Source organism: Abrus precatorius, unplaced genomic scaffold (genome assembly GCF_003935025.1).
Source record: "Abrus precatorius isolate BTA unplaced genomic scaffold, Abrus_2018 Scaffold2, whole genome shotgun sequence".
Classification (NCBI taxonomy): Eukaryota; Viridiplantae; Streptophyta; class Magnoliopsida; order Fabales; family Fabaceae; genus Abrus; species Abrus precatorius.
Window position 1 is genome coordinate 8,923,935 of NW_020874362.1, and position 24,431 is coordinate 8,948,365.

The 24,431-nt window shown below is 27.1% G+C and overlaps 2 protein-coding genes across 4 annotated transcripts; one reads left to right on the forward strand and one right to left on the reverse strand.

Annotated features, from left to right (window-relative positions):
* The first annotated feature begins 927 nt into the window (after window positions 1-927).
* On the forward strand, window positions 928-7,098 carry LOC113857399 (protein PIN-LIKES 3-like). Of its 3 annotated transcripts, XM_027489234.1 has the most exons (11): window positions 928-1,162; window positions 1,287-1,452; window positions 1,544-1,623; window positions 1,731-1,855; window positions 2,553-2,674; window positions 2,842-3,048; window positions 3,773-3,865; window positions 4,323-4,423; window positions 5,344-5,396; window positions 5,507-5,692; window positions 6,856-7,098. In XM_027489234.1, exons 2-11 carry the CDS (start codon window positions 1,318-1,320, stop codon window positions 6,978-6,980), a joined length of 1,227 nt encoding a protein of 408 aa, XP_027345035.1. In that variant the 5' UTR covers window positions 928-1,162; window positions 1,287-1,317; the 3' UTR covers window positions 6,981-7,098. The 3 variants fall into 3 exon arrangements, with proteins under 3 accessions (XP_027345035.1, XP_027345037.1, XP_027345036.1); XM_027489236.1 differs by lacking the exon at window positions 928-1,162 and having other exon boundaries at window positions 1,177-1,452; window positions 1,544-1,573; XM_027489235.1 differs by lacking the exon at window positions 928-1,162 and having other exon boundaries at window positions 1,238-1,452; window positions 2,842-3,042; window positions 3,773-3,862; window positions 6,856-6,980.
* A 3,552-nt stretch (window positions 7,099-10,650) lies between these two features.
* On the reverse strand, window positions 10,651-16,733 carry LOC113857400 (diacylglycerol O-acyltransferase 2D-like). Its single transcript, XM_027489237.1, has 9 exons — window positions 16,359-16,733; window positions 16,193-16,267; window positions 15,983-16,068; window positions 14,248-14,354; window positions 14,010-14,165; window positions 12,331-12,417; window positions 12,030-12,127; window positions 11,454-11,541; window positions 10,651-10,856 (listed from the first exon to the last, which is right to left on the reverse strand). Exons 1-9 carry the CDS (start codon window positions 16,583-16,585, stop codon window positions 10,755-10,757), a joined length of 1,026 nt encoding a protein of 341 aa, XP_027345038.1. The 5' UTR covers window positions 16,586-16,733; the 3' UTR covers window positions 10,651-10,754.
* Between the last annotated feature and the right edge of the window lie 7,698 nt (window positions 16,734-24,431).

Sequence of the window (24,431 nt, forward strand, 5' to 3'; positions counted from 1 at the left end):
AACCCCAAAGTCTAACTTTATTTAAAAAACAATACAAAAAATACTCAAGATAATGTAATTATTTTATCCTAATAAAAAAATTTAAAAATGTTATTAATTTTCTTCCTTCCTCGTGTGTAAAAGTAATCCTCTAAACAATCGATAGAGAAGAATTTGTGTATAAAAAAGTATGCTCTTTTCTTATATTTCCATCATTATGCCCTGTGGGGTTGCTTTATTCTTTTAAAAATTTTCTTTTTATTCTCACTTTCCTTCCTCGATGCTCCTTTATGCTGTAATGTGATGCTCCTTCACAAGACAGTTTACCACTACCAGTTTCCTCTTCATTTTTGCTTACTTCAATTTGCCATAACAATAAAGTCAGCAAGATATAAAGCTTTTTATAGGCAGGAATCTGGGCTACACACCTGACAAGGTACGCAACAACAATTTTTCTTGTCTACGATGAAACACCAACATGGTATCATCCTTAGTTAACAACTTTTGTTGTCTGTGTTGAAGCATGACATAGCGATTGCATTGTTACCTAATCTCCCTATATCTAAAAGAATATAATAAAAAACAAAAAAGGCTATGCATTCTTTATGACTAAAAGCATAGAGTTTATGCTAATTAATATAAGTTTTTTTTATCGTGTGTGTAAAGACATATAATAAAAAAATAATAAATAATAAATTTTTATTAAAAACTAAAGTGTTTAATGTTACTGTCTGATATTTAATGTGTTAAATTATGCGAATTTTATAAAAACTTACTAGGTTCTTATCACGTTAAAAAAGGCATAAATAATTTTATTCTTCTGCAGATCAATGTCGGCTACGTTGCCAAGCCTCTTATTTATTTAAGAGTCGTAAGAAAATACTGGTACCTTTTATGATTACATATTGTAAACGGTTATTAATGTCATGTTGGCCCATATCATATGCTATGAGTTGTTTATGTGATGTTCACAGGAACACATCCAGTCGTCGTTTATTTATGGGTTCTCTCTATTTTTGAATTTTTCTATTCGTGATTGAGTGGCGTATGCTGTAATTACAGCCCTACTCTGTGGTTTGCTTTTTCTCTTCACTTTCACGTTCAATGACATTAACGTGCTCTTAATTTGCTGCCAGTCATAATACATGTTAATGTTTTTTAGAAAGATAATGGGACAAAATTCGTACGTTTTTCAGTCTACAAGTTGTATTTTGGATTTTTTTTAAATGAACATTGTACATGAGTTTCTTTCTTTTTTTTTCGCAGATGTATATTTTTTTACACAAGTGTTTTTTGTTTGCCTGTAGGATTGGCATAGGATTTTGAAGATTTGTGATAATGGCGTTTATACAACTCTTTGCTGTTGCCTCTTTTCCCGTGATAAAAGTTTTACTGTTGACTGCACTTGGCTTGTTTCTAGCACTGGATAACATATCTATTTTGGGAGAAGATGCAAGAAAAAAAGTGAATCAGGTAACTACTACAATACTGGAAAAATTTTTCTTTTTCTTTTTTGGTCTTACCCTTGTGTTGTTTATTGACTAAGATGCTCTTTCTGTGACAGCTTGTGTTTTATGTGTTTAATCCATCACTGGTGGGTAGCAATCTGGCCGAAACGATTACTTATGAGAGTGTTGTTTTGTTGTGAGTATTGAGTTGTATTCATAGTATGTTCAGGAGCTACAGATTTGAGGGTTTTTGTTTTTTATTTGAATTCAGAGGTTTTGTGACACTTTTTGGTTGTCATTTAGGTGGTTCATGCCGGTCAATATTCTTTGCACATTCATATTAGGTTCGGCCTTAGGATGGATTGTGATTAAAATCACTAGGCCTCCCAAACACTTGGAAGGTCTAATCTTGGGTTGCTGTTCTGCAGGTATTTAACTCCTCTGCACAAATAAATGAATGCAGGAAGCGACAGCTGAAACCTTAGTGTTAGTGATTCATTTCTTAATAGTGGATTTGAGATATGAGAAATTATAAATCATCAAAACGAAAATGCTGCTTCATAGTCTGTCTTATCGTTTTGAAAGTTATGTGAGTTTACTTTCCCTGAGATTGAATCAAGCTTGTGTGTCACCTGTGGAGTTGTACAATTCTGCAGATTCTAAAATAAAAAAACAAAATAAGGAATTCTACTATGAAACAATGTTAATGTTAAGTTGGACTGAAGGAGTTCCTTATACCTGAGGTTTATGTCACCCAATTCTGGGTTTTTCTGACTAATGATAAGCATATGACTGTTGTACACTGAAAAGTTCTACTTAAACTAAGAAAAAATCTTGCACTTGTTGTGTGCCTGCATTGTAATTTCCTTCCACTCTGTGAAAGTATTTCTTTGATCGTGCCCGTGGTTTTTCTCTTATCACTTGAGGGTTTCCATGTTGAATATTGTGTGTCAATTCTTATTTTATTTTCAACCCTATCTTAACTGCGTGATACTATTCCATTACTCTGTTACCCTACATGCATTACATTTGGACTATTATTTTTATTCAAGCTTCAAACTTTTGCACCATTCCCTGCCTGATCCATTTTTTGGTTGAACTCATCTTTTAGATTAATATGAACAGGAAATTTAGGAAACTTGCCTATGATCATTATTCCGGCTATATGCAAGGAGAAAGGTAGTCCTTTTGGAGATTCTGATGTCTGCTATCAATATGGGATGGCTTATGTTTCACTTTCGATGGCGGTATATGACTTAATTAGTTCCTCAGATGCTAATTTTGAAGTTGTTATTGCTAATATAGAGTGCATTTATCCTAGAAAAGAATAAAGTTCTATTTAGTTATAGCTGATTTCTTGTTTTTTTTTGTTGTTTTTTTTTTTTTTTGAATTGGGGTTCTATGGAGAATTTAGATTGGAGCAGTTTTTCTATGGTCATATGTTTTCAACATAATGCGAATTTCTTCAAGGAGAATCCAAAATGAAGGTAGCAAGTTGAAGGCTTCTGAGGAAATGCCACAGCCAGACAATTTTTCAGAGACTCAAAATCCTGCAAAAGATGCCCTGAATGATGCATATGCCATACTGCTTCCTAAAGAAGAATCAGAGGAACAAGCAAAGGTTGCTACAAACTTCCCTTTTAAAATATATTTACTGATTGTAATTTCGGAATAGCTTTCTTTGCAGGCATTGCATTACTAGCAATTGCATTTTAAAAGATCAAGAGGAAAGAACAAGCTTATAGCTTATGTATATAATGCTTCTAAGAATGCTCACAACACAATGACATAGTATTCCCAAGTTCCAATGCATTCTTTATTATTAGATAAACGTCATGGGGAGTCCCCCTAAATAACCCTGGCTTAATCAATAATAAGTGTTAGAAAGAGTGTGTAGCTAACGTTACTATGATGCACTTATTTCGGTAAATTCCACTTTAATTAAGAAATATAAGTTTCTATTTCAAAATGAATACATATTATGGTACACAGTAGAGGGAGAAAATCAATTTTTGTTTCCAAGTTTTCTTTTCCCTTTTACTTAGGAGGTGTATGTCAGACTGAGTTCAAACTGAACAGCAGAATTAGCTCTCCAAGTTGCATAATCCTCAATATAATCCAACCAAGCATCTTTGCTTTTACAATCTCAATTTATTTTATTTTATAGATCTTATGACTGATCTCTTTCTAAATGCTAGAGAATTAACCTAACTAATGATCATTATATCACTCAGTATAATAATGTTCATTATTAAGTCACATCACACAATCTTCTGTTATTCTTTCTTTGTATCTGTCTTATGAAGAGAAATGGAGTCACAAAAATATTTTGGTGTTTTCTTCAGATTTCAATCGCAGATAAAATTAAGCACAACTTTAGGATGGTTTCAAGCAACTTCAATTTCAAAGCCATATTTGCACCATCAACCCTTGGAGCAGTAAGATACAGTTCATTTCCTTGGAAACAACTAGCAATCTTATTTTCCTTCTCTATAATTCACTTATATTTGGTGCATATTTAGTTATAGAGGTTGCACTAGTCTTAGTTCACAGATAATTTTTAGTATAGGATTTTTAAATGTGAAAGCAGGGAATGCATGAACATGAATTAGTTTGATCTTTGATGCCCATGGACATTTACTATGCTAAAATTTACATTAGGCCATGTATTGCCACATTAGCAGCATTACATTTTTCCCTTTTCTTTACTGTTTTTTTTTTTAAGTATTTCCTTTTAATTTTAGGAAAGATGTTGGATCTAGAGAGCAATAATCATAGTACTTATTATCCCCCTATTGCAAACCTTATTTCAGACGAGTACTGTTTGTCTAAAATAGATTAAGTGCTTTCTGTGAGTCACCAAATAAACGTGTTCTGTATTTTTGTTTTTAACAGATTGCTGGCTTTATCATTGGTGTAATCCCCCAAATACGCAATTTCGTTATAGGCAGTGATGCTTCGCTTCACGTTGTCGAGGACTCTCTTTCCATGTTGGGGTATGCTTATATAAACTTAAGTGTTGTTTGTTATAATAAATTCACAATTAAAGAGTTTATAGTTTATTTTTTCGATAAATTAGTAGAACATTTTGATAAACAAAAGATTAAAAAAAATTATAATTTTTAAAAGCTAACTTATAAAAGGTTATTCTGAGTTAGCCTTCAATTTATTTGAAGCTAACTTTCAATATATTTTTTTATTTTATCTTTAATCCTTTAAACAACTTACATTCACAGAAAATACTTTTAATACTTATTTTTAGTCATTTAATATATTTTAACTAGTTGTATAATTAATTTTATCAAACAGTTTTAAACTTTTAATTCAATTAGTTAATTATAAACTATAAACTTTTACCTACATTATAGTTATAAGTTATAAATTATAAATGTTAGCTAATTTTACTCAATAGCGCCGTATCTTCGATATTTGTGTAGTTACAAAAGATCCTGAGTCAAAAAGTTTGCTGAGGACTTGTTTCAACTACAATTGCATGCTATTTGTTTGACGTCAAAGTTAGAAATGATGGTTAACACTTTTTGCTATCTAACAAATTGAAATATTCAAAGTTTGCTGCTCAAAAGTTCCATGCGTTAGTGTATAACATCATATGCATCAAATCGATGCTAAAAGGAATAGTCACTTGCTTTTTATGTTTGTGCACGTCCCAACTTTCAAAGGCCTTTATTATGTCTACACTTGCAATGTTTATTACCCAATTCGGTCGAATTTTTCATGCCATATGATATTCTAAAGATGTATAAATATTATTTCCTTTTATATGATCTTACTTTAGGGATGTTGTTAGGAGAAAAATTAGGGAAAGCAATAAAAATGGTTTTGACAACCAAATCCAACAGTTTTTATTCAATTGAAGACAGCTCTCACTTTCATTTCTCTCTGTCATTACTTCCAGTGACGCAGCCATCCCAACCATCACTCTTATTATGGGTGCAAACCTACTCAAAGGTGAATTTTTTATATTGTGGTTTTCAAAAGAGACCAGTTATTTTGTGTTTATTTTACTTTGGTGATTTGTTTAAAAAGAGAAAATAATTATGGGTGTTATTATGGGTCAGGTTTGAAAGGAACAAGTACATCATTGTGGACCATTGTGGGAATTATAGCGGTTCGTTATATTTTGTTGCCTCTTTTGGGTGTTTTAGTTGTTAAAGGGGCAATAAAGTTGGGGTTGGTGCAATCAAATCCTCTGTATCAGTTCGTGCTTCTACTTCAATATGCACTTCCACCAGCCATGAATATAGGTACCCTAGCTCTGCTTTTTTACATAGTAATAAGTCCCCACCGGTTATTTATAATTTTAACCCGTTTTTATTACTCATAAAATTCATATAAATGAGGCCTGATAAATTGAAAGTGTGACCAACTAAATTGAAAATGATACCTACATCATTCAATAAGAACGATGTTGATTTTGCTCTATAATAAAAGGCACGGCGAAAGAAAAAAGTTTTTGCGTTTATAATTATTTCTTACAACATAAGTAATATGCTATTGTTATTAAGTGATGGGAAAGGATCTTCTTATACCAGCATCTAAAAATTCTTACACTTAATCTAAATCTTTTATTTAATTTACATCTAACTGCCAGTAAAATAATAAATTATAACCTGTTAGATGTATATTAAATAAAAAATTAAGATTGAATGTAAAATTTTTTAGGCTTACACCAGTGTAAGAAGATCGTGTCATTTATCTTTAATTTTTCAATAAATCTTAAAAAAAATACTTTTCAAAATTGAATAAAATAATTAACTTACTTAATATATAAATATTATCTTATTTTACTTTCTTAAAGCTTTATTTTTCTTTACTGTACTAAAATTAGAGCGAATGAGACTAACAAATGACTTTTAAAATAAGAAAATTTTCACTTTATCTTTCATATATTTATTCATATACAATTTTAATTTTAATTTTTAAAAGTGTAAAAATTGATGTCTTATATTTTAAAAAATGTACAAAAAAGGATTTTGCTACCCCAATAGTCTAATTTTTCTATTTTTTGAATAAAATTACTCAAATTTTTATTCTTCTTTCTCTTTATGCTGTGACAATATGTTTTAGATATTTTTATTTAAAAAAATTAGATATCTAAACAACACAAAAATTTTCTTAGTACTATTTTAATGGGTATGTATTTCAAAAATCAAAGTCTAAAGTGTATATGATTAAACAAATAAAAAGGTAAAATATACTTTTTTTCTTTAAAATATGGATGAATTAAAAAAGCTATTCATTAAACTACAATGAATTTATCTAAATACCTTGGATAAATAATTATAGTTTAAGTATACTAATAAAAAAAAGACATTATATTAAACATTACGTCAAATTTTATTTAGTTTTTAATTAAAAGGGCTCATTAATATCATAGTTTTGTTAACGCTTTATTTTCCTTTGGCAGGAACTATGGCTCAGTTGTTTGGATCCGGTGAAAGTGAATGTTCTGTTATCATGTTATGGGCATATGCTTTGGCGTCAATTGCAGTAACCCTATGGTCAACCTACTTCATGTGGCTAGTGTCTTGATTTTCTATTCATTAATTAATAATATTGTTATTGTTTTATCAGTTTTATTAATATCAGATTTTAGATTGAGTTTGGAAATTTAAAAATAATAAATTTTTATTAGAAAATAAAGTATTAGTTATACCTTTGTATCTCTAGTATAATAAGTACTTTATTTTATAATAAAAATTTACTATTTCTTTGAATGTTTAAATTTAACTACAAGAAGTAGAAGTTAGGTTTACATAATCTTTATTTTATTATTTTTTGAGATCTTCTTACATACTCTATTTAATTTTTTTATTAATTTAAATTGAGTTGCGTGGATTTATTTAGAAAAAAGAAAAAATTAATATCTATTTTTAATAATTTTTATTTTTAAATAATTAATTAAACTTTAAAGATTAATGTTAACATAATTATTATTTTCTTATTATCTGAGATTTTTTTTTCATGTACGTACCACTTAAGTTTTTAATTAATCAAAATTAAGTTGGATAATTTATTTAAAAAGATAAAATATTTTTAATATCTATCTGTTTTATAACATTCTATACTACTCTACTATATTTTCTTATATATTTAAGAAAAATGTATACTTATTTAATAAGTTTAAGCATTTGAATATGTTAAAATTTATCTAAATAAATATCTGTTAAATTATAATATAAAATTATAGCTTTCATTTTTAATAAAAAAAAATATCAATTTTAAAAGCAAAAATTAAAGTCGATGAGTACTAACAAAATTATTTATTTAAATAACGAAGTAGATTAATAATAAAATTGATATACAGTAAGTGAGTTTAACTAGGCCTAGAAGTTATGGAAGTTATGTCATTGGCTTTGAACGAGTAGTCTTAGTTATATCTCCCCACTTATTACTTGTTTATGGGCACATTTACCTAGTATTGTGAACATCAAGCATAAAATTGATTTTTTTAAAACTATTATAATATTTATAATTTTTTTTATCAAATTCATAAGCAAAATTAATGATGACAATAATTATGTTAAAGTAATTTTATTGCAAAATTAGTAGTGTGTTACACTTCTACTCCTTTTCATCCACACTTACTAATTCATTATATAATGTTTGTAATTAAATAAAAAAAATTTCAAACAAGCAATCCTATTTCCATAAGCTCGCTATCATCATAAACCAACATCAACACACATGGATACATGCTTAAAACCTATGTGGACCTCTTCAATTTTGCCAATTTCTACTGAAATTTCACGTTGGTAGAGTGTTGCTCATGTTAAATGCTAAAAGTTACAAGGTCAAAAACTTCATCTACTCATTTAAAATAATGACATTGCACATCTTTTGCATATCTCAAGAACAATCTTTTAGGATTATTATATATTTTGGAAGTTCAACAATGTGGTTTATCACCACAACAAAAAAGTGAGTATTGTTAGATCCATTTATTTCAGCTTCATTTGTTAGTTCTATATTTAGAGCTAACATTGTTGTTGAATCTAACATCTGTTGTAAACTATATATTTTAAAAGTACTTTTAATAAAATATGCTACAAGCTTTCAAACAAGCTAGCAAGAGAGATGGTCAACACACAAATGAATTATGAAATATATTTATTATTATTCTAATTGTTAGAATTATTTGCTTTTATTCTGAAAATTATGGTAATTAATTTTAATCATTATTCTTATATTTGTTACTCTATACATATTTTTCAAATATAAAATTATTGAGATGGATTTTCAGTGAATGTTTTTCCGAGTCACTCTTAAAAAATTTCTTGATCTTTTCCTATCTTTTGGTTACAATTTTTTTACTAGTTTTGTTCCTGATTTCTGTTGCTGGAGATTACGCTTAGGCGAATAAATTCTTAAAGGCAATATTATCACACGCCTCAGCCTAAGTTATTTTTACATCTTAAGAACTTATAAATGACTGACAACTATGTTGTTACTACTTACTTCCGAATTTACTAATAATGACAAAGCTCTGCAGCCCACTAAAGATGTAATCATTACGCATGCACCTCAATCACTTTTGCTTTTCTTTGCAAAGCCATCTAATGATATGTCAAAAATTGAGGTTTTGGGTGGAAATAACGTAAAGACAACTTTTGATATCTTCTTGAAATATAAAGCTGAAGTAGAGAAGTAATTAAATAAAAGAGAGTTAAATCAAATGAGTAATGATGTACTTTATTGTAATCCTCTCACTGACACTAAAAATGCAAAATTTTTAAAACACATTTTTTTCCTCTTAAAATAAATTATTTTTCAAAAAAAAACTTTGACTAATAATTCTCAAAATATTGTGTCTGATATTTTTAAATACCCAAATGAGAATTTGTGAAGAAATAAAAGATAAAAAAAATAAAACTTCTCTTGGAAATAATTTATATATATATATATATATATATATATTTATTTATTGATATTTTTTTTTGTTAAGTATCAATATTTTATTAAAGATAAAATATGAGTAAAGGGATACTCTAACCTATTATATATCTAAAAGGAATTAACCTTATTAACCATCTTTTAACTTTTTATGAAGTCATTTCTTCTCTTAATGCTAAATTTTAGAAATAAGAAATTAAAATCTAATGGTTCTAAATGGATTTTTAAAAGAAAATGTAACCAGAATAATTTTATTGAAAAATATAAAGCTCTCTTAGTAACAAAAAGTTTTCCTTAAAAATAAAATATTGATTATTTTGATACTTTTTTCTAGTTACTAGAGTTTCTTTTATAAGACTTTTAATTGCTTTGGCATCTATTTATAAACTTGTTATTTATCAAATGAACGTAAAAAGTACATTTTTAAATGGTGATTTGGAAGAAAAAATTTATATACTTCAACCTGAAAGTTGTAAGGTTTTTGGACAAGAAAACAAAGTTTACTTCTTAAATTTTTATATGGATTGAAACAAGCACCTAAATAATGCCATGAAAAGTTTGATATAATTTTGACAAACCATGATTTTTCCTCAATTGAAGTTGATAGATGTGTGTATGTAAAAGAAGAAAATGGTAAATGTATTACTATTTGTTTATATGGAGATGATTTGCTTATTTTTAGGACTTGTAAAGATGCAGTTGATAATATAAAAAGATGTCTTGCCTCTAATTTTAATACAAAAAATATGGATAAAGCAAGTGTAACTTTGAATATTAAATTTATAAGAAAGGATGATAGTATAATGCTATATCAAGAACATTATGTTGAAAAACTTCTTAAATTTGAATACTTTGAAACTAAACGTATCTCTTATGATGGCAACACTCAATTAAAGAAAAAATATGAGATCTTGCATCTCAGCCTAAATATGCTCAAATCATTAAAAATTTGTTGTATTTAATAAATTTCTCTCACTCGACATAATATAGGTTGAAATAGATTGTGTAGGTACACACAATTTCAATAATAAGCATTGGACTGCATTAATTAGAGTGATGAAATATTTAAGAAGTACCATGAATTATAGTATTTTAGATAGTATATTTCTTATTGTATTGGATGACACTGATGCCGGATCTCTAGAGGGGACAAAATTCACTCACGATTGTGTATTTACAAACAAGACTGCGTTGTGTGTAAAAAAGTATTAAGTAAAGCATTTTATCCTGGTTTTATTAAACTTCTCTTCTTAAACGGAGTTTTTTTGGTGACAAAAGTCCAAAAATAATTCTTCAATAAAAACTAATTCGAGGAACTTATAATATTTTAGATTGAAAGGATAATACTGAAAGTTAAATTTATAATTTACTCCATTAATTACAATTGTGACTCGCAACAAATTTATGGCCTTATCAAACAATTTTCAACTCAAGGTTTGGATGTCCAACTCGAGCTTTGTGCCTTTCAAATAGATCGTGAAGTGCTTCAACAAACTGACTATGTATTTGGGCGACCTAAAACAAGGTAAAAATATAAAAGAGATCAAAAGTTTAGTCATCCGTAGCTCAAATTTATGAATACCTTGCAGGCCCAGTAGTTGCAAGTGCCCATCTAGAAACAGCTCATCCATATCATGTAAATCTTGGTTAGCTCCTGTATATTTTGCTTTATTTAAGCCTAAATGACTTGATTACCAAAGTTAATTCCATGGAAATAAAAACCTTCAGCGAAGGATAAGACAAGATATATTGTAAGGTTCAGATTCCAAATGGATGTTTTTATTATTGGCGAAATTTCTTTACTATCATCTTGGCAACTTAATAATAAGATGAAGAAAAACTGTAAAGAATGAAAAAAGCAGGCATTTTTATGTGGAAGAGGTTAGAAGTTACTGGACACTTGTGGATGCTATTGAACATAGAAGGCATGATAGTATAGATTTGATTTCTCTAAAATGAGCAAATATATATAGTGATAAAGTATGAGATCATCCACTGTTGATTTTTAGTTAAGATCACAAGGTACCTTAATTGAAATCAACGATGGATGCACCCTTATTTTATCATGTGACACATTTTTTCGCTTCAGAAAAATTAAATCATGTAGTATACCTCTTCTGTAGTTGGATCCGGTTTTCTCTCGAGCTCAATTGGTCTACCCACCACCACATGCATTGGGTGTTTAAATGGCAATGGGGATCTGGAGAAGAGACAATCAGTGATAAAAATTAGTTCCACAGAACAAAAACTTCCGTGCTAGTACTTTAAACTTTGTATTTGCACGCCAATCAAATGACTACTGTCCCCAAATAAACGATTCCATTTTGATAAAAGAAAATGCTTCATGAAATGAAATTTTATATAAAAAGAATGCGTCAGTAACTAGCTGCTAAAATCTGACTGTAAAAGGCAGGCATAATGCAAAACATCAATTGAATCCACCCACTCCCAATCATGTTTCTAAGAAAATATTTTAAGCTGAACCAAAAAAAAAAAAAACCTTCTATATTATGTACCAAACTGACTCTCAAATTGGTTTGACATTTTTAATAAAGGCTCATTCTATTATTCCATCTCTTCCAATTTAATTCTTTGAACAGCCTCAACTTTGAATAAAAGAAGAAGTGAAAACAGGAGTAAAGGAGATCACAAGCAAGAGGCAAATTGAGATATGAAAGAAACACAAACCCGAAAATTCCCCAAAAATATATTGGAGTGAACTTGATAGCCCTTGCAAAATTCAGAATTAACTTCCCACCTGGTTTCCACCACTTATAGACCTCTGACTACAGCAAGATTGCACCAAAAGGGGAATGATAGTTGATTTGAATGAACAGATAAAATCAGAAACATAAATTAGCAACATTAACAGACAAGGTAACAGCACACAGCTATGTTAAACAGTTTTGTGCAACTAATATCTGCAGCCAGTAAATAAATGTTTCAAGATTCTATAAGAATCAAGGAGATACAGGCAAAACATAAATACCTGTCCGAAGCAGAAAACTGGAACCAAAGGTTGTCCCTTCTGCATTGCTATGCGGACAAATCCTCTTCTTGCCTTAAGAAAGGCAATCTAGAAAGCAAATATTTATTAATAGTTAACCTATACGAATATAACTCATAAATAAACAAGTTTCATATTGTAAGACCATTTTTTATTTACAAACCTTATCTACCTATCTTTGCAAACAATACAAGTTAAATGCAAAGCAAAATGAAAAACTGCAAGAGAGAGTGATGTACTTATCCTGAATATACTCTCTGCAATTTTATAAATATTTTGTGACCACACAATTTGGTATAATCATAAAAGAAAACATGCACAGGTTGTTTAACTGATAAATTGTAAATTTGTTATCAGTTCAGTCCACCAAAGTAATCAAATTTAGATGACTTAAAAGCCAATCTCAGAATTCAAACAAACAGGACTATGATGTTATTGTTGATTGTTATTTCTTTGTTTTTATTACAATTGTTGTGGACATAGCACGCATCATATACAAGCTTTCGTTCTTTCTTACACTTGCTACCATTAATAGCACACAGTAGTTTCATGACATAGTTGCTTGTCAACTATTCTACATGCCATAATTTCCTTATAAACCTACTGGCATTGCTTCTCAATTATTCTAAATAGTATTTTATTGTTCTGTAACTTACATACACATGCAAACTTTGCTTTTAAAAATCCACAGCAACATCACTCTTCGATGGAACTTTCAAACTTCCAACCTTTTCGCTGTATGCACAAATTCTAGAACTACTTGGTTACAATCTGAACCTTAGAATCATTCTGTTCCTTATTCTACCTCCCCTTCAAGTGTTGAAAATTTTTGCCAGATCCTCACCCTTTCCATAGCTTGAGCCCCCACTGCAATACAGTGTGAGATCTGAAGAAGGTAGAATAAAGGATTTAACTGCCTGCTCTATTCAACTTATGTTAGGCATTCCATAAGTGTTTGTCTGGGTTTAGGGGAAATGATCAGGAGCAAGGAGAATGGGGAGGATCCTGGAGCATTTGGTACCTTTAGGGAGGAAGCAAAAACCTCAGAGAGCTGCAACCATCATCATTTATGTTCTTGTTTTGCGTGTTTTTGAGTCATTACATATGTCTGCTGCTGTAAGGAGTTAATCTCCATATTTTAACAAATCCAAGTTTCCATCTGCTTATGCAGTGAATGCTCTGTTCAAAGCTTCTAATGCAGTATTTGTCTAATAGATAAAGCATGCTTGATCAACCTTGTTTCTTAGTGCACTGTTAATCGTGCATAATCCACAGTTCTATATTCTCTCAGAACACTACATTACTTTAGTATCACCAATCAGGCACAACATAGTATCATTGGCAAGTTAAGCTGAAACATTTCAGGCTATTGATCCTTCAAATCAGTCTATAACTATATAAATGAATCAAAAGAATGTGTTTTACACTCTTCTATCTAATCTGAATTTAAATTAGATATCAAATATCAAATGGGAAAAAGACCAAAGTAATATGACAATCAAACATATGCCGCTTAGAGGGTAATTGAGCCCAAGTGCTTGCATAGCAAGAGGGAAAATGCTTATTACCAATGTATTAGTAAACATTAAAATATCACAATCCTATATCTAAAAGGATAAAAATACAAATATAGTCAAGAGGGAGAGTGAAAAACAGTGTACCTCTGCACCATGCTCCATGAGAAATGTTTCTTGCACCCCACCAGGTATTAAGATACAACTATGACCAGTGTCCAATAGAGAGGTAAAGTTTCTCTTTGTTGCTGGTGTCAGACCCAACCATGTCCATATGTGTCTCAAAAATGGTGTGTAAAATATCTATTTGTCAAATGTGGTGAGATAAATTTAAATTATATCCTCAATAATCTTCATTATAAAACAGGGTCTATTAAAGCCTTACAGCACTGCTAGCAAGAACTTTTATTTTTGGAAGAGGCATAAAACCCGTGTTGTCAGCTAATGAAACAACTCCAATTGGCAAAACTGAATGTGGTTCATAACCAAAAACTGCATGAAAAACATCATGTTAATATCAATGAGCGACTAACAAGAAAATACATATAAACCAGGAATCATTGCCATGATTAACCAATGGAATGCTACAATAATTATATATATGAGTCAAGCTAGATCATCTTATATTACCTTCTTGATCATATATATCAAATTTCACGAAATTTAAATATTTGTAGATATGATATCTAAAATTTGATATTTACTTATATTTTAAAAACATATTACCCGTTTAAATAAAATAAAGTGGTTAAATACTTAATCATTTTTTTTTATATGAAATTTGCTGAAGTTCATCTACTTTATTACAACTTTCAAACTAACAGTCGAATTAATCAATATCACATTCTGTGAAAAGTTATTAAGCGGAGTGAGTGCTTAAGTTTGACACTTGATCTCAATAGATCTTGACTTTATATATATTGTGCTAATCAGGAATCATAGATTCCATATTAAGACTTACAAAAATTAATTTGAACCAAACATGCCACCTTAAAATTTGTGCTCTGCCCAAGGATAAGCAAGAAATTGCTTCGTCCAGGACAATTATACATATTCACACCATGTTGAATCTTTAAAATGAAAGAATTGTTTCATTTAGAAATGAATCCTAGTATAAACTTGTTTGGAACAATAATAGTTCAAAAATCCAATAAATCTAGAAATCAGTTTGTTCAGGCAGGGCTATCAGCACTATCATGGTCTATCCACAGTTCCAACCATCACTATCATAGATGCTTTTCCCTTCTGTTTCAGAACAAAGAAAATGAGAGGAGAGAAAAAAGCTTTGAAATTTGAATGCAAGAGAAAATGAGATAAAAATGTGTTGAATTTTAGTTTTTAAAACTTAAATTTTCTCTTTTTATTTTCTCTTAAACCAATAAATAAATTGTTTTTATTATCTTCAATTCTCAGACCTAAGTTTAAGTACGTAAATATAGTAATTTTTTATTTAAAAGAATAACACTTTTATTACACCTTTTTTATTCTAAAGGAGATAAATACCTTATTGGCTAATAAGAATTTACTATTTTTAGTTGTTTATTTCCGGTCCCACTCCTAAGAGCTTAAGATAGCATTTTTCAAAACAAATACATCACAATCAGATCAGTACTTTTTCTTTTTTATTTTCCTTCCTTTCATCAAAACAAACCAAAAGTATTCTTTATTTAAAAAAAGAAATTCACCTCAATAACTTGAAAAAAGAAAAAGCCAATAAGTGCAAGTTAGTAAGATAAAACTGTAATTTGATAGAATAACGTAACAAAACAACCTTCAGAACTGTAGAAAAGATTTTTCATTTAATTTATTAAAAACTAAAACTTAAAACAGTTAGTCAGCAATAAAGAGTGCCACCCAATTTCTAATGGTCCCTTTAAATAAATTTAAGCAAAGTTATGCTTTTGTCAACTGTCACCATTATGATTATGGAGCAACCGAGAAAGGGAAACGATAATCTCAAGTCTCAACCTTCCTAAATCCATCCTCCCCCTTTTCCAATGACCTTTCTTCCTAATCAGAACTACAAAGCAAACTCACCAAAATTTTAAAAAAATATATATAAATATATGTTCTCATTCAGAAAATATATATGTATATTGAACTAATAGCTTGGTACAAACCATAAGCACGATTAGGATTAAAGGCCTTTATATCCTCCACGTGAAGCGTGATGGGAAAGTAGCTGCAAGCGTGCTTGCATATGTACCTGAAACAAATCCGTAAGAAAATATATACTTTTTATTCCAAACCAGAAAAGGAAGACACTAAAATTGTGAGTCACAAAAAGAAATGAAATTAAAAAGAAAAAAGAAAAAAAAAACGAAAAGTACCTGGACAACTTTCGACCAAACTTGCTCTTTTCATCCACGGGAATCACCATCAACACAAAAAGCAAACCAAAAACCCTGACACGAACGAAACCTTATAATTTAACATCACTCACATATATGTATTATACATATAAGTCAAAGGAAGAAGGAAGAAGAAAAAACGAACAAGAGAGCTTTGGAGAGAGGAAGGAAGAGAAGTGTGAAGAGCACCAAAGCAGCGTTGAAATGAATGGTTCCAAGCCACAACGCCAAAGCCAGAATCGACTTAAAGTAATTTGACGACGTGTCAGCGAATTCTTCAATCCCTTTGAACACTGTCTCCCCCTCCGCCGCCGCCACGCCGGAATGCCGCCGGTGATCTTCCGGCGCCGCCGCGATATTTCCGCGCTGCATCGTCAGTGGGTATGAGAGGGAGGGAAGGGTGTTCAGTATTGTTATGAAGGAAGCGAAGCGAGATGGGTCAAGAAAAATGGGGAACGTGTGACTGTGAGGGGTAAAATTGTCACGTGGCTTCGTCTCGGAGTTTCCACCTCCATCTAATTCGCTGTCTCATGTTTTGTCTTTTTCCTTTTTTTATTTTGAAATAAAATGTTTTAGAAAATTCACCACAATTAATGACGCATGCAAACTTATGGATGACCAACGTTACTCCGAACATCTCGCCAACTGTAAGAAATTTTTTTCGGTGCGGTAAGGCTATATATTTTTTATTATTTAATATTTTAATAATGTTTAAGATAGTTAATGACGCATGAAACTTCATGCAGTAGGTGTAATTGGATTGAGTTGGCTTGAGTTTAGAAAAAATGATTAATTTTTTTACAGTAAGGTTTTTTTTAAGTAATGCTATAGTTTTGAATTTTTAATATATATTTAAGATAATTAATGACACATGGAAATTCATGGAGTAGGGTATAATTGGATTGAGTTAGTTTAAGTTAAAAATAATAATATACAAAATGATTAAAAATAATTAGTTCAAGTTAGTTTTATTTCTGTAGTTTTTTTATTAATTTAATCTTAATCCGTTAAGATTTGAATTAGTTTAAATTTTATCATCAATTTATTATATTTATTAAAAATTAAAAATAAATTAAAAATTATTAAATATTAGTATATATTTTTAAAAAATATAATTTATCGTACTAATAAACTTATGAATTAGCAATATTTTAATATAATTAAATACAATACTAATAATTCATTAAAATAAATGAAATATTAATAGTTCAATAAATTTTGAATAATTTTCTTTTGATAACTTTTTTTTATTATAAAGTAACGTAAATCTGTAATTTTTATTAAGTTTTATTTTTTAATCCAAAATAATTATACTTAATAAAATGAGGTAAAAATTATGAATTTTTAACTACGAAACTAATTGAAATTTATAATTACATAAATAACTTATAAATTTAAAAATATTTGACAAACTAATTATATAACTTGCTAATTTTCATTAAATGATTTAAAAAAATATGTAATATTATATTAACGTAATATTAAAATTAATTATCACTTATATTATTTATTAAAAATTAATTAATTAAATAATTATATAAAAGTAAAAAAAATTCTTTATATTTATTTAAAAATAAAATATTTTAAATTATATATTTTTAATAAAATATATTTAAAAAATAAAAATGAAAAATAAAAAATAAGTAAGACTATGATAAATATGAAGAGAAGAAAAAATAATATAAAATTTATGTACATCATGTTTTGATTATATAATAAATAAGTTATTTTTTATAAAAAAATAAAAATATAATAATTAATTTTTAAAAATTAAAATTTTTTTAGATAAATTTTTAAAATTACAATTTTTTTATTTTATATTTATTAAAAAATTCTACAAATTTATTGATTAAATTAATAAATTATAAATTTTTAAATAAATTAGAAACTAAATTTAGCAAACATAATCAATTTATTTAAATGACAACCATAACAATTAATTTTTTTTCATCTGATTTATTTTACATCCAACATAAGTCACGCACCTAAGTATGGTAAATGAGTTTATCATTAAAAATTTTGTATACACAAAAATTTAAACTTAAAACTTTATTTAAACGATATTAAGTCAATTACAACTCAGACCAATCTCCATTGGTAAAATTATCTATTATCAAACAAATCAAATTATATTGGCCATATAAAATAAGTGAATATATAAAATTATTTACTTACATCCATCAAGTTGGTTTTTTGAATTTACCACTTGCCCTATTTAAATTTTAAAAAATATGTGTTTAAAATTAAATCATATAAATTTATAAAATAAATGAAAAATTATATAATTTTCAAATAATACATCAGATAAAAAAATTATATTTATACAAATTTATGTCTTTATTAATCTTAATTTATTTAATTTTTTAATTATATGGCTCAATCCGCAGACTCAAACTATATAATCAGTTATATGTGTACTTAGATTTTAAATAACGAAGTTAGAATTTAATGTTTTTAAAAAATTTAAATTACATGAAATAAATTATAGTTAATAACTGTGTTATAAAATAACCAATTCACCTTTTCTATTAAAACAAATTCAAACAAAACATAGAAATATTATTCTTTTATGAATTAATAATTTTTTTAGGCAATTTAAAACCACAAATTAAATAACTCGTTATTAATTGATCCACATGTTTAGTGGTATTTAAAACTAATTTTTAACACACTAAAAATAAACATTTTAATATTTTTGAATAATTTTATAAATTATAAAATAAATACATTTTGAACGCTTATTTGAGGTGATTATAAGTAATAAATTAATGTTATTATTAATTTTTAAAATTAAATATCAAATTTTAACATATATGATGTTGATAGGTAGTAATGACAACTACAGTAATAGCTCTAGTGCATGATAAGGGTGTCAATGAACAAATTAGGGTGGTAGCATTGCCATGGCAACAAGATTAAAGATAATACTAACAATGTTTGCATCATTATGGTAATAATGGTGAAAAGTTAAAAGTAATGAAAATAGTGATAATGAAAATAGTGATAATAAGGAGATAAAAGTTTACATGTGATAGCAATTACAATGATAAAAATAAATAGAGGTGAGGATAGAAGATGTGAGGGTGGTGACTGGTGATGTGTAGAGACATTGGTGACTGGTGATGTATGACTCTTTCATGAGCTATTTTATTTTATATTTTATATTTTAAAAATTATATTTTGGAAAATTATGATTGATGAGAATCATAATTCATAAGAATATTATAAATATATTTGAAATAATTAAAATATTTTCATATATATAACACCGAAACTGTAATATTAAATTAGCTTTCATCAAAATCTTTTGTTAAAAAATATATTGTTGATAAATATAATTAAAAATATTCTTAAGAAAATGATTTATTGAGATTATTTTTAAATATTGATCGTAAATATACGAATCCAATATTTCTAACGTAAAATTCCTATAGAACATAAAAAAAATCCTATAAAAACCTCCTAAAATAATGTTTAACCATTTTGTTTTATAAATAAAAACTAAAATTTACATTTATCTTTTTGACATTTTCAAAATTTAATAAAAATTTCTTATAATTGAGTTGAAAATAAATTTACCACTATTCTAGTTGAATTTATTTTAAAATTTTCATTAAAAATTAAAAAATTACAATTACCCTAAATTAATCTTTAGTTATATTTAATTAATCACTTTTTTATTATTAAAATAACTATATTTCAATAATTTTTGTGAGTTTATAGGTTTAAAATTCATCAAAGTCCATGATTTATGCAATGGTATTTATGATTGGAATAATTGAAGTTTTAAAGAAAGGTTTAAATATATTTTAATTGTTACTGTACAGAATTCAGTAGTTATGTTATAATCATTTAAATATTTAATTAATGATTAATTGTGTTTATTAAACTACTATAAAATTATTGTACTAATTCATTTTTTGGTAATAATTTTACAATCTTTCTCTTTTTAATTTTAGATAATCCTAATATGATATTAATTGCACAAGTTTCTCTGTACAACTTTCTTTCTCTTTTGTTTTTATATAAAAAAGTTCATTCATTAACTTCTTCATGATATCATGATGACGTTTTAAACTCATATTTTCTTCACCTTTTAGATAATTTAAAGTTTCTTTTTATTTTTTATGCATTCACATATGAGAATTATAATTTATCAAATTGATCTATAGCCAAAATCAAATTTGGTCTCACGGATGGATCAATTCTAAAATATTGACATAAATCTTAGAACTTGTGGTTACCATCATGCATGACAAATTTGTTGTTGTTATATGAACAGTCTTATAAGATTATTTTCAATAATGCCATGGTCTAATATCCTATTAATTGTGCACAAAACTTATTGGTTTGCACTAATTTTTCATGTTTATGAACTATTATTTTAGGGTTTGTTTGAATGTCCTTTTAAAGAGGGGAGGGAAGGAAAATGAAAGGTTTATTTATAATTAAATCTTGTTTGAGAGTTAAGAAAAAGTAAGGGAAAATATTAGGATTTTTTTTTAGACATTCCAAAGTCTTCTGAATTCAATTTTTGGAGTTCTTCTAATATTTAGAGTTTTTTCAAATTTTAAACATTCAAACAAGAGAAAGATTTAACTTTCTTTCTCCTCCCTAGAAGTGTCAAATGAGTCAGTTTTAATTAATTTAGTTCTAACTAATTTAACTCTAATGCATGTAGGTTAGGTCCAAAAAGTCCATGGCGTAAAAAAAACCCACTATATAAAAAGTCCATAAAATTAAGTGGATTAGGACTAACCCATGGATCAACTATCTTTTAAAAAATTATTATAATCTATTAAAAATATGAATTTTATATAACATATTTTTTACTATAAATTTATAAATAAATAAAATAATTTTAAAAGTAGATAAAAAATAATTAAATTTGTATAATATCACATATTTAGAATGAATTATTGTTATTAAATAATATTAAATAAAATATAATATTTTGAATCAATGTCAATAATTGATAATATTTCTTTCATCTCAAATATCACAAAATATGTAGCATATGTTACTCATGATTCAATTACACACCTATAGGTATTAATTTACTTCATGCTACTTAGTACTAAACTATATTTCCCATTATTCAACACATATAAATTATTAATGCTAGAGTAACAAGTAATATTGCTTGATTTCATTTACCATCACCCAATTTCAAACAAATTTATTTTTTTCCTAGCAAAGTGTACTATCTTTGTTCCTTCTATTAATTCTATTCATCTAAATGTTAATCTTGTTATGCATAATACACATTATATACCATAATTTGATGTTAAGTTTCTCTTAACAATATTTTATCTAACCATTAATATTTCTATATCTTTTAATACTAACTATAATTTTTAAGATCACAAAATCTTGAAGTTGATTAGAAAATTGACATAATTTCAAAATGACATATCCTTTACTTCAAATCAATAAATCCAAAACTAATGTATATATTTTAAAATGTATACATGTTTTATACCATCAATACTTATCTCATCTTAAATTATCTTTTATTAAACACAATGTTTCTTTTACTTATTCTAACACTATCACTTTACGTTTATTAATCACTCATTAAGAATTGTAGTTACTTCAATTCAGAAGACAACATATGTCACTCACACTAAAAAACATATATGACACTCATATAACAATTCATGCAATGTTCTCATGATGAGCCGATTCAATACATCATTACTTCTACTGTATATTTGTATGAAGATTTGATATCTCATATTCATGATTTGTGAGACTTAATCATTAGTTCACTCACTCACTAATCTCAATGCATTATATTGTCTTAATAATAATAATTGACTAAGATATTTTAAGAATAGTATTGAGTAAGGTTTGACAATCAAGTCTTTTACTTGATATTATTGTATTTATTATTCTAAGGATAACATCTTATTTTTGTAGATAGAATTTAATTTAAAATACATTATTTTATTAAAATAACTTGTAATACAAAAAAAATAAATAAATCATAATACATACACCAACAAGTTACAAACTTGACGAATTCGAAGATAAAAGATTAACATATTGGTATACACAAAAAACTTCAAGAATAGAATGCTACAGAAAGTTCTTACAATGAAAATATTTTTCAAGTATTATCTTTCTCATCATATTTTTAGTTTTCATTCTCTATTACTTTGTCCATGACTATATGGCTCTTTATGTAGGGTTTAAGGTTCTTATATATGTTATAAAAAATCATATATTTATTGGATAAAAAATGCACATCTTTTGAAATTTTCTAATAGGCTCAATACTTTTACTTTGGCAAAAATAGTTTTTTGAGCTCTTCCTATCGGGTACTTTGTTGAGAAATGTGCTTGGATCATAGAATATGCACACACAAAAACACTACTTTTGTCTTTTTGAAAAAAAGTATAATTTTGTAATCTTCAAGGTAAATTTTTTTTTTTTTTTGTCAATAATTATATTCTCTTGATTAGTTTGTCACAAATGCCATTGATAAGTGATAGTTACTTATTCATTAAGTGACATTTTGTCTTAAAGGTCAACTATCTTGAATCTAACATTCAAGTTGAGCATTGACAAACTAACAAAATAATAATTAGGATTTATGTGTCAAGAATGAGTATTCTTGTTTACTCTCTCTTTTTTTATCTTTATTTATTTTTTACTACTAACCAAATGAAGGATTTAATTGCAGCTACTATTTTTTATATTTTTTTAAAGTAATTTTTGGATCATCTTATCCTTAGATGATCAACATATAAAGGGTTATAAAGGGTGTTTACAATTTACTAATTTACCCATATTAGTGAGATGTACCTTTGTTGATATTGCTTTTAAAGGTAATTGTTTCTCATTATGTAATTGAAAATCTAGTATCACAAACTTTTCTCTCATCATGTATCATGAGCAACCATAGTTCAAGTACCATGTGAGAGATTTTTTTATTCGTATGAAGGATGTCTATTAGAGGAGTAATTATGTTCTTTAAGTATCATAACTTTTGAGTCATTTGTTTTTAGTTCTTGAATTTTTTTTAAATATTTACTTTATTTTGTGATAATAAATGAATGTATTATGTTAAGAATTGACTACATAATGCATACAGGAAGATGATATATCATATACAAATGATACTATGTAAATATTCTTTTTTTTTTTATGATCCTTTTTTTTATTTTCAAATTCTATTCTATATTTGTAGCCTTATTAATTCTTAAAAGAATTCTTAGAAGTTGATTTTGATTAAATTTGTTCTTTTATAGGTGTACAAGTGATGAGATACTTGGCCTTTGCATTTAGCTGCATTGTGTTGGTTCCTTCAATAGTCAATTTTTTTCCTTCTAGAAGGAGGTTTCCTTTCTAAATAGCTTTTTATTATCTCTTTCTCTAAAAAAGACTAGATACCTCGAGGAGGTTCCTTTAAATATTAACTTGTTCATATCTGTCACATTTTTTTTTAAAAAAAATTGTTATTTTTACTTGTTTAAAAGATTTTTGTAATTAAAACTTGAAAGATAAGAGAAGAAAGATCAAAATATTCAGTATAAAGTACTTTTATTTACAAACTATATTTACTAACGTGTTTTTCATAATTTTAATAATAATTAAGATACGAATGTTTATCAAATAATCAATAATAAATACAAATGACAATAATAAGAGAGATATATCTTTAAAATTATAAATAAATCAGTAGTAATGCTTAATATTTTTAATTTCAGTTTATTTTTATCTTTAATTTCAACTAACATTAATCAAATAAAATTGGTATTTTTTCCTTCACTTTTATCAAAATCTTCATTAATTTTATTATTTACTTCTAATATTGACAAACAATATATTAATATAACACTTATCATACTATAAGAATATTTATGTTAGGTGTATAGACGTGTATCAATAATATAAATTAATATGACAAATTTATTAAATTAACATTATTTTTAGCTGAAATAAAAGATGACGAAATTAAAGACTGAAATAGTAATTTAGTCAAATTATTGAGACAGTACGTTAATCTAAAGAAGTATAAGAATTACTGGAAGAAACGTATTTAGGTAAAAATATGTCAAACGGATGATTAACAGTATTTAACAGAAAAGTTAAAAGTATTAAAGTAAGGTATTTTAAAATAAAAAAAATTGTGTATTATACATGTACTCTAAAAAAAATAAGAGTTTAATTTATTAAAAAATAAATTAAAATGTTATTATTAATTGAATGT

Excerpts from the sequence above, each read along its gene's own strand:
- LOC113857400 (XM_027489237.1), bottom strand. The coding sequence starts at position 16,585 with ATGCAGCGCGGAAATATCGCGGCGGCGCCGGAAGATCACCGGCGGCAT. Across the intron at positions 16,268-16,358 it reads CCTCTCTCCAAAGCTCTCTT|GGTTTTTGGTTTGCTTTTTG; the intron begins GTTCGTTTTTTC and ends CGTTCGTGTCAG. Across the intron at positions 12,128-12,330 it reads CAGTTTTCTGCTTCGGACAG|TCAGAGGTCTATAAGTGGTG; the intron begins GTATTTATGTTT and ends ATCTTGCTGTAG.
- LOC113857399 (XM_027489234.1), top strand. The coding sequence starts at position 1,318 with ATGGCGTTTATACAACTCTTTGCTGTTGCCTCTTTTCCCGTGATAAAA. Across the intron at positions 2,675-2,841 it reads ATGTTTCACTTTCGATGGCG|ATTGGAGCAGTTTTTCTATG; the intron begins GTATATGACTTA and ends TGGAGAATTTAG. Across the intron at positions 5,397-5,506 it reads GGGTGCAAACCTACTCAAAG|GTTTGAAAGGAACAAGTACA; the intron begins GTGAATTTTTTA and ends ATTATGGGTCAG.